Source organism: Quercus suber, unplaced genomic scaffold, assembly GCF_002906115.3.
Source record: "Quercus suber isolate HL8 unplaced genomic scaffold, Cork oak 2.0 scaffold_94, whole genome shotgun sequence".
In the NCBI taxonomy this organism is placed as follows: domain Eukaryota; kingdom Viridiplantae; phylum Streptophyta; class Magnoliopsida; order Fagales; family Fagaceae; genus Quercus; species Quercus suber.
Window position 1 is genome coordinate 664617 of NW_027069559.1, and position 15591 is coordinate 680207.

The 15591-nt window shown below is 35.6% G+C and overlaps 1 protein-coding gene across 1 annotated transcript; it reads right to left on the reverse strand.

Annotated features, from left to right (window-relative positions):
* Nucleotides 1-4163: 4163 nt before the first annotated feature.
* On the reverse strand, nt 4164-9527 carry LOC112032038 (uncharacterized). Its single transcript, XM_024064738.2, has 4 exons — nt 8918-9527; nt 7198-7414; nt 6534-6627; nt 4164-4781 (listed from the first exon to the last, which is right to left on the reverse strand). The coding sequence occupies exons 1-4, from the start codon at nt 9361-9363 to the stop codon at nt 4507-4509; spliced, it is 1032 nt and encodes a 343-aa protein (XP_023920506.1). The 5' UTR covers nt 9364-9527; the 3' UTR covers nt 4164-4506.
* Between the last annotated feature and the right edge of the window lie 6064 nt (nt 9528-15591).

Consider the following 15591-nt stretch of genomic DNA (forward strand, 5'->3'; position numbering starts at 1 on the left):
TTAAAATAATATAAACAACTCATTAAAATAATAAGAAAGAGAGAGAATTTGAATTTTTTAATTGAAGGATGAGATATAATCTTAATAAAATATTGTATTTTATTTTTAATAACTTGCTATAGTCGATTGGTATTTATACCAATTTATTGTAGTTGAAAAAAAATTAGCTTTAACTTCTCCAATAACACATGATTTTTTTTGCTCTTTGGTGGTAAAATAGTTTTTTTTTTTTTTGCTAAAATATGATCATCATTGTGAATATTTTCATTATTTTTGTTAAGTTTTTGGATTGGATAGTTTTTATTTGAGTTAGGCTAGCTAGACTAATTTCGGAGTAAGGGGGCCAACTACAAAAATGAAATATAGAATGACTAGAAAAAAAAAAAATTTTGGACCCAGGGGGAGCCTGGGCCCCCTTGAGCCCCACATAGGTCCATCCCTAGTTCCTATTGTATATATAAGGTTGTAATATATTTACCAAAACACGCCTATTGAAAGGTCATAACCATTCAAATTGGCTATACAAAAATGTGTCTATTGACCAAAAATGTGTCTGTTAAACAAGAATGTGTCTTTTGACTGAAAATGTGCCCATTGAATGAAAATGTATTTATTGAACAAAAATGTCCATATTGAATGAAAATGTGTTTGTTGAAGGGTCATAATCCTTTGGATATAAATAATGGTTCATATTCATTTGGTAACTTATTCTCAAATTCTTCTCATTCATCTATCTTAGAAACACAAGAAACATGTGAGTATTCTCCAAAATTACCATTTGTAAGTAGTGAAAAGGTCCAGGAATCAAGTCACATCAACGGTAACAACAATAATACTAAACGATTTCTTCATTTAGTAACTTCTTCTCTTTTATCTTTCTTAGAAACACAAGAAATTTGTGGGTTTTCTTTAAAATTGCTATTTATAAGTCGTTTTTTTTTTTTTTTTTTTTTTTTTTATACCAAATATCAAATGTTCTTTTTTTTTTATTTTTTTTATTTTTTATTTTTTTTTTATCATATCATTTAAAATAATATAAACAACTCATTAAAATAATAAGAAAGAGAGAGAATTTGAATTTTTTAATTGAAGGATGAGATATAATCTTAATAAAATATTGTATTTTATTTTTAATAACTTGCTATAGTTGATTGGTATTTATACCAATTTATTGTAGTTGAAAAAAAATTAGCTTTAACTTCTCCAATAACACATGATTTTTTTTGCTCTTTGGTGGTAAAATAGTTTTTTTTTTTGCTAAAATATGATCATCATTGTGAATATTTTCATTATTTTTGTTAAGTTTTTGGATTGGATAGTTGTTATTTGAGTTAGGCTAGCTAGACTAATTTGGGAGAAAGGGGGCCAACTACAAAAATGAAATATAGAATGACTAGAAAAAAAAAAATTTTGGACCCAGAGGGAGCCTGGGCCCCCTTGAGCCCCACATAGGTCCGTCTCTAGTTCCTATTGTATATATAAGGTTGTAATATATTTACCAAAACACGCCTATTGAAAGGTCATAACTATTCAAATTGGCTATACAAAAATGTGTCTATTGACCGAAAATGTGTCTGTTAAACAAGAATGTGTCTTTTGACTGAAAATGTGCCTATTGAATGAAAATGTATTTATTGAACAAAAATGTGCATATTGAATGAAAATGTGTTTGTTGAAGGGTCATAATCCTTTGGATATAAATAATGGTTCATATTCATTTGGTAACTTATTCTCAAATTCTTCTCATTCATCTATCTTAGAAACACAAGAAACATGTGAGTATTCTCCAAAATTACTATTTGTAAGTAGTGAAAAGGTCCAGGAATCAAGTCACATCAACGGTAACAACAATAATACTAAACGATTTCTTCATTTAGTAACTTCTTCTCTTTTATCTTTCTTAGAAACACAAGAAATTTGTGTGTTTTCTTTAAAATTGCTATTTATAAGTCGGTTTTTTTTTTTTTTTGGTTAAATAGTGAAAAGGTCCAAGAATTATGAATGCTATTCTTCTCAAATTTCTCATTCTCTTCCCTAATGTTATTCTTCTAATATTTCTCATTCTCTTCCCTACGCCTTACTGATGCTTTTCTTCTCAATGACAGTTTTTTGTTTTAATATATACATCTTATGTGAAATGGTGAGTAGATACTGAAACTTAAAGGGGAAAATTAAAAAGTATAACTGTTAGGTGTTTTTAAATGTATACGTGGCATAAATTTGTGTAGCCATATGGCGCAATGAGATGTGGTCAACGAAAAATCAAACGTTTCGCTTTTATATTATATATATAAATTTTAGTGAATTTGTCTTTCCTTTGAAAGTTAAGGCTACCAGGTGTAGCTATTGTTAAATTTTTTATATTTACAATAAACAAAATATAAGAACAATTTAAGTGAAAATATCATAAATGAAACAAAAAAAAAAAAATTGATTTACTATGCTTTATTTATTTCGCTGTAAAACATTTTTAGTAAAATATTTTTAGGTGCTTAGTGAGATATGTAAAAATTTTCAAGCACAAATCACCAAAATCAGTGGCTTAGTCACCGGTTGCTCCAACAACCAAACTGCTAGCACCAACCACCAAATGGGGGGAGGGAGCCACCGTGTGTTTTTGTAAAATATTTTACCAAGTTTTTAAAGGTAAAACATATTACAACACCTATAAAGAATTTTACGATAAACATTTTTAGGTTTGACCAAATTTTACAATGAAACAAACACGGTAAAAAATATTTTCTGTAAAACATTCAGCGAAACAAACAGAGCTAAAGTTATTGCTTAAAGTCTAAAATTGTATCAAGCTATGATTGGATAGTAAATAACATCTAATTAACACCAAATTTGGTTTGAGTTTTAATAATAAATGGAATGTATAATCTTACATCGAGATTTTCAAAATATTAATACAATAGAAAAAATTATTAAATGGTATAACACTAACACCTAACTAGCTTGTAACATGTGCTTGAACACAAAAAAAAATTCAATAGTAGTCATGATAAAGTGATCTTACCCATGCAAGTGAGGTAATAATCTCAGCTTTCGCACTATATATTATGAATTGGTCAGTTGACACCAAAATTATAAATAAATAAATAAATTAGACATGTATTGTAAAATTAGACAACAATTAAAAACTAATTTGGATTCCCATTGTGCTAAAACTTTGATATAATATGTATGATTATAGGTGCAACTTAATCTTGAACATTATGTCAAAATTAGTAACAATCACCCACAAGCCCTAAATTGCAAAGCCAACTTATCTTTTTGATAATTTAATAGTTGGAGAGATGGAATATATACTTTGGACATTTCCGTTGAAAACACCAAGATGTGCCAGTTGAGCTACAAGGCTTTTGAAGCCAAGCCAACTTATTGAAACCCTTATTCCATGATACAAAAGTCCACATACATAATAAATTAAGAAAGACCACCACAACCTAAGTGCTAGTCATATTTGTCTTATAGTTCAAAAGAATTAGTCAAGAATTAGTCAAGTTACAATTAACACTCATTGTAATTACTTATATAGTCCAAATCTACCTAACAAACACCCGATGCTTACACTCGGGAAGCACACTCATATCATCTTATCCAATCCATCCATACAATCTGTGCTATCACAAACTCCCCCTTTAGATCTTTGATGTCCTCATCAAGGCCTACATTGCATTGTAGTATTCCTAAGCCACATGACATTCATAGGTTGACTCTTTACCATTTGTCATGACCTAAGGATGCACTAACCACTATGCGGTACCCCAAAAGGATTAGTCAAATTACTCTTAGAGCTCAGCTCAACGTAATCGCTTACATAAACCAAATCTACTTAGAAAAGACTTGATGCACACACCCAAGCAACACTCTCACCTTGGCAAAGACTATGTTAAACCATTGACACCATTTGTAACAACTTGAGCCAGTGCTACCACATAATGAGATGGTATTATGTGTAATCATATAACACCCCCCAATCTACATTTCACTAATATCCCAAAAAGACTAATCAAGTTACAAGTAGGACTGCTCAAAATTGCTTATATGGTTTAAATTTACCTAATAAACACCTTATACATGCACTACACACTCTACAATCTCATCCAACCCAATCCATACAATTCAAGGGGTATCACAAGAATGACTTCAGGACTCTGTTAATGTTGAACAAATTTCTATTAAGGCATATTAACAAACAAAGAAAAATACTTAGAATTCAATTTGGTTTAAGGCAAATCTAGTCAATGACCCCTTGATTGACAATAGTCATTTCCAAGCATAAAAATAGAGGAACCATCATTTGAGCCTAAAATTTACATGTAAGATACAAAAGACAGCCAACATAACCTGCCAACTGAGAGGTCCCCATGTCATTTGTTCATTATTAGCATTACCAGAGCCAAATGAACCCTACTAATGCTAGCACACACCCAGTGGGAAACTTCTACCTGTACAAGTCACCCAGTGGGGAAAACTAACTGTCAAGTCGTCAAATTATGGTCAAGCCTTGTGGGCTCGAGTCACAACCACAATCAACAGGACCACAACAGAAAGCAGGAATGAAGTCTTCAGCTTTTCCTGGAAGGGATCAGAGGCTCCTGCTGTGGTCTTCTCATTTTCAGTGGACGGAAATAATTCATTCACGAGCTTTGTGATTTTCTCAAACACTTCCATGACCTTAGCCTTGGTGTTGTCAAAAATCCAACTTAATACACTGGTTGCTTCATTGGATCCTTCAGAACTCTCATCTGGACTCTGGGGTTCATTATTTTCAACTGCATAAATCATGAAAAATCATGTCCAAAATAAGTAATGTATACTTTTGCTTAGCATGTCATTGTTCACTAGTTTATAGACCCACCAATGAACAATTAACCCTTCAATATAATTTAAAGTCTCAATGGAACAGCAATCATTCTTATAGCATAGAATGCTGTAAAAAGGACTGGAATGGATAACAGAACTATATTCTGCAATGATACAAAGAGCATGCTCCAGGTGTAAGAAGACTTTTCATGCCAAAATATGGCCCATGTGAACTAAAAACAAAACAGAACCAAAAAAAGGGGGGGAGGGTGTGGGATTCCTAACAAGTCATTTACAAGTTCATAAAATCATTGCCACTTTGTAAAGCTGCAGGACACAGGAAGGAAACAGGTATGTGCAGCTTCTATGCAGGGAGACTCAAAAAGCCTGGTGGACAACTCTAAGGAGAACCATGTAGCACATTAGAGACTGAGTTGCATGTCAAGGATGGCTCACTTTGGCCAGATAATGACACATCAAGAAACTAAGCTCTTATGTTGTTTTGGTCTGAACACAGAAAACTCAACCTTTTCCCCTCAGAAAAAATTGAAGGCACAACTTGTCAGAGGTTTTACAACTAATGTCACCACACAAGATCATATAAAGATTAATAAGGACGTTTGAAGCTGGACTTTTGAGTGCTGAATAAGCCAATCCTTATGAAGCCATAAAATCAACTGTTTAAATTGCTTCCTAGCCATGGTTTATCCAAAAATCTCTACTAATGTTATAAACAACATAATGACAATCCTGACCCAATTCAGCTATCTTCCATGTTGAGCTATGTTTATTTATAAGACTATTCAATGATCAATCATGTATTTCCTTCAATATAAATCCCATGCATATCTTGGGTGCAAGCTTTAATTAAATATTCTCTCAACCTATATCATCATGAATTACCACATCCATTCCACATAAACTTGCGTTAACTCTAGCTCCATCAAAACAACATCCATCCTTGTGAAGGAGGATACTATCTAATAAAATGCATAAATGTTATTTCCATTTCTACATTTCAAATGGCAAACATTAGACCAAGACTGATCAACAGACATCCTAGTTGCCTTTTCCAAGGTACCACATGGGTTGCGAGGATTTCTATTGTATAAACAATCATTTTAAAAACATAATTGCCTCAGCACTGCCTTTGTATGTAAAATATTTATTATTATCCTTCACATACTTACACCATAGAACCATATCCACATTATTCACCGTATTTAAATGTAAGATGATTTTAATCCTCACCCCTTTTGGCAAAAAAGGAACACTAATCACCTATTTGAGCCCCTAAATTGTAAGGAATTAACAGAAAACTCATTGTTTGGTCAGGTTCTAAATTGTCAATTAAAGAATGCTTAGAGCATGGAAAACTTCACACCATATTACAACCCTACTATAACAAATTTATTTGAAAAGAAAATCTGGTAGTCATTCAAGATTTACTTTACTGATGGGCTTCAGAAGAATAATAAGCATGTTTCCAGTCCCTTTTATCAGATGATGTACTCCTATATAGCAAAATATTTACTTTTAACAGACGTGACACATACAGTTAAAAGGAAAAACAGGAAACTCAAGCCAGAAATACAAAGTGAACGTTATGATCAAATGAAATACAAATATTTTGCAACATTTATAATTAATGACTTTCCTTCATAAATCAAAATGTAATAATCAGATATGCTTAATTAACTATAGTCACCAAAATCCACAACCTGCAAAGTATGACTCCTTAAACTCCCGCACCACCTCATTATTCAGAACAGCATCCCAAACTGCTTTATCTGATGACAATGATATGACCATTCTCTACACAAAAGGTAGCACTATTAGAAAGAGTAATAATCCTGAGAGAGAAGAAAAATCCCTGTGACCTTAATGAAGGCAAGTATACAACAAAAGAAAAAAACAATTATAGTTGTTCTCTACACTAGAACTAGATCACAAGCACTACCAGTTCCATGGTTAAGTCTCCAATTCCCAAGCATGCTAGCATAGCTTTATCTGAACTCACATCTATCACTTTCAAAAGCGCATGTTCAATAGACATAAATGGTAGATGATATTGTGCAATGGCTAAAACACAGATCATGAAATTCTCGTAAAATTTGTCAAAAGCATTTTAAGCACCTAAAAGATATTGCTGCCACTGTTTTATATCACCATGCTCACTTCCTCATAGTTCTATGAATATTCAGAGATGCCAAATCTTCATACGATACTAAAAAAAAAATTAAAGCCTTATTTTTCAACAGTCATCAATCTTCCTATGCATAGTCACAATGTACAATATTTCCCCAAAAATAACTACAAAAATTAATCCTCACAGATTATATGGAAACCCAGATTCAGCATACAGGGGTGAATAATATAAGGAACCTGAACAGATGGCTCAGTCTGCAACATATGAAAAGCATCATAAACTCTGTTGGGTCCATGAGGTTGCAACACTCCTGAATTACATAGATGAAAAGAGGGCTCCACCCATCCTAACTCTGAGCCAGTGGGACTTGTAACTTGATCTGCAACATTTTCCTCCAAATCAGAAGAAAATTTGTCCCTCACGAGATTGGAGTATGAGGCAGGCTCAAAAACCCTACACATTAAAAAGAATTCCAAAAATTGAGAATGCTGCAATTATACAACGTAATAGTCTCCAAAAAAAAAAAAATCATATTTCAGTCTAGTTTTAGCATCTGTAACTTATCAAGTTAATAGTAATCCACATATTTAGACAAGTCATGGAATATCTCGGTAGACAGATGGCACCATACACCGCACTTCTTTTTGGTGGTTCTTTCAACACCCAATGAAGTGCACTAGAGGAAAATGTCACACCTTAGTAGCATGAACTTTCCGTAATAGATCATATCATTAAACTCCCATAGTTGATTGCATTTCAAAGGCATCACAGAGAAGTTTGTGGGACTAACACTTTTTTTAACTGAATTGCAATCTGACCACTATGATGAAACTCCCATGCTAGGTCACATCATGAAAATCCCATACTATTCTCATACCACCACCATTACACTTCATCCAAACACAATGTTAAAGGCCACTGTTTTACAATTCTTCCTTTTTCTTTCTTTCTGCCAGGAGGGGACCTTAGGGATAGTTTGGGCATAAGGTACATGGTCATTCATTTTTAATCTAAAAATAGGCCATAATACAAGCTTTTCTTTCTTCCTATGTCAGGAAGGTTGAGTTCAGCAGCCAGACCTTTTGGGACTTCAATCATAAATTGAGTATATAAAGCAGTTGCATACAGGGAAATAAAAGAATGGAGTCTATTCTCATAAATTATATCTTTTATCACTCTAATAGATCTTTTAAATTGAAGATTTCTTGTTGGTCTTGGACAACGAATTTTTATTGAAATTTAGGAATCTTGCAATTATTATGATTAACTCATTAACAATAGACCATATAGACACTGCATTTCAGTCTGCTTTCTCTTCTATGTTAGCTCTTTTATAGGTTAAACAATAATGAAGCCCAAAGACAGCTTTTAATGAGAACAACAAGGACAAGAATTGCCAAACATTTTTGGTCTCTTCCACAAAATACAAAACTAATATGACACACTGAGTCATTTTGGATTGCCGGAGACGCAAGTATATCAACTCTAGCAAACGTCTTCCTATAAATTATAAATTTATTTCTAATTACCCTTACTTGCAGGCCAAATATATATATCAACATCACCATTTATATTGCTATAGGCATCCCCATCACTATCAACTTTGCCATAGAGTTATTACATAATACTTTAAAAATAAGCTATAGTTGAACAATTTCACATTTGGGGGTAAGTTAATGAACTTGTCATATTCTACCACCAACATCAATCTCATCACCAGAAAGTCAGAAACCCCACCACCCAAATTACGATGATAATGATAATACAGGAATTAATAGATGATTTAATTTTTTTTTTTTAAAAAAAAATCTTTCTAGAGATATAATTGCAACCAGCTCCACCCTCCAACACAACAATAACAAAATCAACCGGATTAATATTTAAAACAAAAAGGAAAACCCAATGAAGAACAAAAGGGAAAACTAGAATTGAAGTAAAAAAGAAAAAGAATCTTACTGCTGGATAGCAGAGACAGTATTTTGGACTTCATCCTTGGAAGGAACAGGGCCAAGAATATAATCATCAAAACAACCATTTCCATGTCCACGTCCATGTGGTCTGACTCTCTCACCTATACTACCATCAACAGACACCCACTCAAACTCATCACTCTGAGACTGAGACTGAGAAAAAGGTGACCGAGTAGTGGGTACCCCAGAAGTTGCAGAAGTGGGAATATTATTATGTGGAGGAGAAGTGGAGAAGAGAGAAGGGTAATTGGAAGAAATGGGCTTGTGGGTGTGGGTGTGGGTGTTGGGCCTAGAAGAAGAAGAAGAAGAAGAAATGGGTTCGGCAGAAGAAGCAGGAACACCAGTTCTTGCAGCAGAAACCGCTCTTCCAACATTCCTTAACATGCTTCCTCCAGTTCCAGTTCCACCTCCCATGCCTTTGCCTCCAAACATAATCTAAGCCAAGATTCGATTCTCTGCGACGTGAAGAGTACCGAATGAAAGAACGAATGAATCACAAGTCTTTATTCACAAAGTGTCCGACTTTATCGAGTAAATAATAAAGCGATAGGTGGTCCATTGCCATCACAGATTCACAACTCTTTTCAACTTGCAAGGAAGTTTTTTTTTTTGTTTTGCTGACCACTGTCCCTGTGTTTTTATATATTTGTTAAATTTACCCGTGCACACTGTAGTCAGTAGTGCAAAGTTTTTGTTTGTTTTTTTTTTTTTTTCATTATTTTGGCATGGAAAAGGAATAGGATAGAAATCAACTATCTGAAACCGTTTGGATAATGTTTCAACAACCAAAAAAAAAAAAAAAACCGTTTGGTTATGAGATCGAAAAGTAGAAAATAAAAAAGGGAGAGAGTATGTAAAAAAAAGAGAGAAAAAAAAAATTAAATTTAGCTTTTTTTTTATCTTGTGTATTTAGCTGGGGTCAAAATGTAAAATGGATAGAAAATTCTTTTGCCTGTTGGGATTTGAAAATAAAAATGAAAGGATACAAAATAGAGTTGATGTAAATTTACTTTTATATCTTATTACATAATCTTTAAAATGTTTTATAAAAAAAAATATTATTGTTGAAATAAATAAATTAAAAAACCCAAATGCTAGATTAAAAAAAACAATAAAATAGAATCAATGCACATATAAGTTTAGGGCTCCTTGGATTTAACTATGCTGATTCGGAACAAGTTAGTGTTTAGAGTCTTTTGCTGTCACATCATGGTAAGTTTGGACTCACCGAAACAAATCATGGCTAAATGAAAGACTAATCCTTTTAGACAAAATATTTGATTCATATCTTCAACTCTTTCATCAAAGTCAAGTTTTTTTTTTTTTTTCAAATGCAAAATACAGCTCTCATATGCAAGTCAATAGAAGGTAACTTGTGATGTCAATTAGGGCACATAGCCATATAGAGCCACTTGACATAGGGACAAATAAGTAACGGAGTTTCCAAGCACGAAACCTCTTATACGACTACAAAAACTTTTACTAGTTTAAATTTTTTTTTTTTATTTGAATGAGATAAATGAGATTTACATATCCAACCTTTTGTTTTGGTGAAAGACGATTCATTAATCAAAACTAAAAGGAAATACAAGGTTCAGGACATATTCTATCTAAATACATTCCATTGAGGTCATCCTCAAATAGGGGATGGCAATTTTGTCCCACCTCGTTTTGACCTACCCCTCCCCGCTTCGCCCTATGCGGGTTTTCACCGCCCTGCAAAGGTGGTGGGGTGGAGATGGAGCAAGATTTTAGACCCGCACCCCGGGGCGGGACGGGGATGGGTTTACACTTTTTAGACCCGCCCCACCCCGCTCCGCCCCATCCCTGCCCCGCCCTGCATTAATAAGGGTTAAATTATAATTTTTTCATACCCTAAAACCCTACTATTTAAACAAAAATATCATCAATTTATTTTATTCTATCTAACGTGGCTCTCTACCTCTTTTTTTCTCTCTAGCAAAATTGGAAATAAGGTACAAATTTTAACATTTTCTTTTGTTTTTATTAGAAACAAATTTATATACTATTGAATTAATGATTTCATTCATGATTCACACGTCTTTCTCAACTTACTTTTCATTATGAACATAATTTTTTTTTTAATGTGGTACAGGTCTGGGTCTGAGTTTAAGGCTCTAAATATTTGTGTCTGTATCATTGTGTGTGTGTGGGCATTTGGCTTTTATAACTTATAAGGTACAGGTTTGACACTTTGTTCCATTCTCTATGAAATAGTCACAAAATGGGAGGACCTGAGTGTGCTGGTTTTTAAACATACGTATGAAAAAAAAGACAACCAATACTTCTTATAGTTTTTCTTTGTTTGGACACAATCTGTTACTTTATTTTATTTTTTTTTATTTTTTGGAGGGCTGCTATCTGCTAGTATCCTTGCTTTTTGTAAGTTTTTGGGCTTCAGTCCCTTTTTTCAATATAATTCTATCTTTGAACTCAAAAAAAATAATGCACACTACTTAGTAATTTATGATAATTCTGGAAAATCAGTGGGTTGGAAATCTTCGGACTTCAACAATCTTCAGGGTCAAATCCTGTAAAACCAAATTCAATCAGAGAAAAGACCGGTGGAGGCCGGCCTATGGTCCTCCGATGATGAAGTTAGTGGGCTGGAATCGAAAGGAAAAATTTCTAAGTGTTTTCTCTTCTCTTCTCAAAAGAAAAATCCCAATCCCTTACCTCTACGTAGAGAAGCATTTATATAGTGCATGGAACGGTTATTTGTCCTGATAACCGTTCCTATTGTCGAGGAATTCACCAAAGTCGGAGGTAACTTCCATAACTTCCATGGAAGTTACTTTATCTGAATCGGTGCTTTATCACGAGCAATGGAGGTTTTGGTTTATAGGTAAGGTTCAAGTTTAGAATATTTGGCTCGTCCATCCCTAATTAAGGGCGGACGTGCCTCAGCAGAAACATGCTTGCCTCGTCCGTCCTTCGGGACGGACGAGGCTCGTTCGTCCTCACCCAATTTATGACGGACGAGGTAATATGGCTGCGCCCATCCTTCTTTCTTTTTCCTAGGACGAGACATATGGACAATTTTTAAATGTGGTATTTTATAGCATCATCAGTTGCCCCCTTGTCCATGGGTCATCCAAAGACATGTAAGACGTGTGTTGGTAACAGCTTGGTGTGCCACGTGTCATGAATTCGTTGGTGGAAAAATCTCGTCGATTGATCTAATTGAGGAGTGTGCCACATGTCTTTTGCTGATTTGGTTACGTCGCTTCAGATGCTTGAGTTTGTTCCCTATAAATAGTGGAATACCTCCGGTACCCTCTTCATTTTTGAAATTTCTTCCCTTGTCCTTCCTCGTCCTAGATATTCGTCTAGAAGCTTCTCGCGTCTATAGCCTTCCTTCGTCCTAGATACAGGTATTTCTCTTTTTCTTGTCCTTAGCTTTCCTGTTAAGATGGTAGATATTGTACTTTCCTCGTCTAGTGATAGTGTTGATAAGGCTATAGACGAGTATAATGACGAGAGTAGTTATGATAGTTCCAGTAGTAATAGTGACAGTAGTGGGGGGAATACTACGGACGAGGAGTATGTCTCTGGCGTCCCTGGGCTTCCTATGGAAGTTATACAGGAACAGCTTAGGAAGGCCTCAGGGTCTCAAGCTGGTACTCCGTCCACTGCCCCTCGTTTTGGTCCTTTAGACGAGGAGGAGGTCACTGTATATAGTTGTGCAATAGATATCCCTTCCAAGATGGACGAGCAGAGACTAAAAAACCTTAGGGAGTGGTACCAAATCCCAGACGAGTTTAACCCTAAGTTACTCGTCCGAGGAGAATGGTGTTGCAACCCTCACTTCGGGATTGGCGTCTATGAGGCTTACCTCTTGGGGGGTTTAAGATTCCCTTTAAACGCCTTTACTAGGGAGTTGTTAATTAGGTTAGGTTTAGGAATATGCCAATTCAACCCAAATGCATGGAGACTAATCGTCTCAATGCAAGTTTTGTGGGGTGAAGTATTTGGAAGGTATCGTCCTCTTACTGTGGACGAGTTCCTTTATTGTTACAAACCTTCAGAGATACATCAATCCCCTGGCTTCCATCAATTTACAGCCAGGGGTAAAGATTGTAGGTTGATCAAGTCCTTGGCCTCATCTGACAAAAAATGGAAGACGGAATTTTTCTTCGTCTCCGGCTTCTGGGCTGGGAATCCTATAGACGTTGGCCGGAACTCGTTTGGCCGTTATACCGGGGACCTAGGAAACCTTCGTCCTGAAGGTAAGTTATTCCCCTTTTTTTCTTTCATTTTTCTCTTTATATTCTTTTTTAATATCAACGATCAATTAACAGGAGTATTTGTTTCATCTCAGCTGTTGAACGACCGTCCTTAAGCAAGTTTTTTCGTGACCGCGTCCATAGGGCTCGTCTTCACGTGGATAGGGACTTCCATTCTTTGGTCTCGCTTAGACGTCTTGCCAAGTGGGGTTTGGGTCCTAATCCATCCGACGAAGCAATTGCACACGAAGTCACAGTAAGAAGAAGTAAGTCTTAAGTTCTCAACGTCTTTGTACTTTGCTTGCTTTGTTTTAATTCTAAAGGTGTTCTTTTTTTTTTTCTTTTTTTCTTTTTTTATTTTTAGGAATGGCAACAATGAAAGGGAACAAAGGAAAAGACGTGGCTGCTGAGGGGGATCATCCTGAGGGCGATGTTCAAACTCGTCCTACGATTAGGGAGAAAGGGAAGACATTGTCAAAGAACCTGGATTTGGGGAATCTCCCCAGTCGACGAGGCAAAAAGGCCAAACCCAGCTCGTCCCAGGTGATCAAGCCTACCCCTCCCTCGTCTCAACAGCCAGTACATGTAGTTGATGTGGACTCGTCCACTCCAATTGAGACCACTCCGTCCCAGACCACCCCGTCCAAGACTGTGTCAACCCCGTCTCAGCCTTCTTGAACGGCCCTCTCAAATATTATTGAGAATGAGGACCTGGCCTGGGAACGTTTTAAGAAGGCTATGACCGACGAGGATATCAACGCTTGCTATGATATGTCTCTTAAAGATTTTGAACACTCTGGTGTTCATGATCTTTTTAAGGTAGTACTTATATCTCGTCTTTAACCAATGATTCACTTTTCTTCCTCGTCTTTCTTTCTTCTTCTTCTTCTTCTTTTTTTTTTTTTTTTTAAACTTTTATTTGTTGTGTTTCCTTTTTACAGGGCATGTCAAAATTTATAGCTGCGTCCAGGCAAGCCACGGGGTTGGACAAGACGAGGATCCTGCTGGAGACGAGGGTCTAGGAGCTGAAGGTCGAGGCAAGGCAATGGGCTGAGGTGGCTGCCAAGACTACGGACGAGGTGAAGGAGTTGAAGACATTGGTTGAGGAGCTGCAAACCAGTGCTGCAGAGAAGGACGCTCGTCTTGAGGCCCTGCAAAAGAAGAATGATGAGTATGGCGCCCTTCTCTCCAACGCGAAGGAAGACGCAGTGGCTGAGTTTAAAGCGTCCAAACAGTATACTGATGTTTTGGACACTAATTACGCAGTAGGGTTTGAGGATTTCAGAATGGAAGCTGTGGAAAGGTTCCCTGACATTGACTTCAGTTCCATTCTTCTTAACTTGAATGCTGCTGCCACTAGTTCTCTCGTCCAGACTGGCTCCGATGACGTCAATGTTGAAGACGATGCTACAACTTTGCCCCCTCAAGACGCCCCCAATGTTGCTCCCTCTACTTGAAAGATTTTTTCAATGTGTTTTTATTTGGTCCATTTTGTGACCTTTTATGTAATTTCAATACATTCGCCTCGTCCAAGGTTTTAGGACGAGGTTTTAAACAATTATCTTAGTTTATTTTGCAAGGATTTTTTTAACGTCAGATATACACTCTTGACTCAATATTACTTTCTTGTGGCATATGTATGGACGAGTTTTATTTATTTTGTTTGCTTGACTTCGTCCATCTTTTATATATATTTGTCTACCATTTTCATTAGAATTTCAAATGTAGTTCATCCATGTGAAATGGTAACAATCAACATTACTGGTCTAAGGACCTGTTGAAAAATGATAAGAACCAGCCTGCCTTGTTCATGGACTTGGCTGATTTTCATACTTTGAAGTTTTAAGGCTTCTCATTTTACTCGTCCATGGACTGGATTGTTTTAACAAAAGCCTTAATATGATTGAAATATAGCCATACATTTCTTTCGTCCATGGTTTAATATGCATTCGTCTATGCATTCTTGCCCATGAATTAGACGTAGTGCTTTACTTCGTCCATGTTATGGACAAGTATGTTTGGGACTTCATCGCAATTTGCTTTAAGTACTGGCTTTGTTCATCCTCTGATTTAGACGAGCATGCCTTGATGTTTTTCCCTTAGGAAAGCTTGTCATTGTATCCCTGCATTCAGAGAATTGTCTCATGTTTTTCAAACTTTTCAAGGGTAAACTTCAAACGAATGTAGTATGGGAATCAGTGAATTACACAATATTATGTACATTCCACAAATACCATTCATATCATAAGTATTGTTCAAAGACGAGGCAAACACCTTAGAGGCCAATGCCTTTATTTAAACATAAACTATAACGTTGTCCACAAATTTAACATAATAAAGCCACACCAAATAACATAATAATAAAGTTTTTAATTGCTGAGCTCGTCCAAAGTCATGCTACCCCAGGCTGTCA

Coding starts and splice junctions, on each gene's coding strand:
- LOC112032038 (XM_024064738.2), bottom strand. CDS start 9,363: ATGTTTGGAGGCAAAGGCATGGGAGGTGGAACTGGAACTGGAGGAAGC. Junction 6,628..7,197: donor AGACTGAGCCATCTGTTCAG/GTTCCTTATATT, acceptor CCTTTTGTGTAG/AGAATGGTCATATCATTGTC. Junction 4,782..6,533: donor TAAGGAGTCATACTTTGCAG/GTTGTGGATTTT, acceptor TGATTTATGCAG/TTGAAAATAATGAACCCCAG.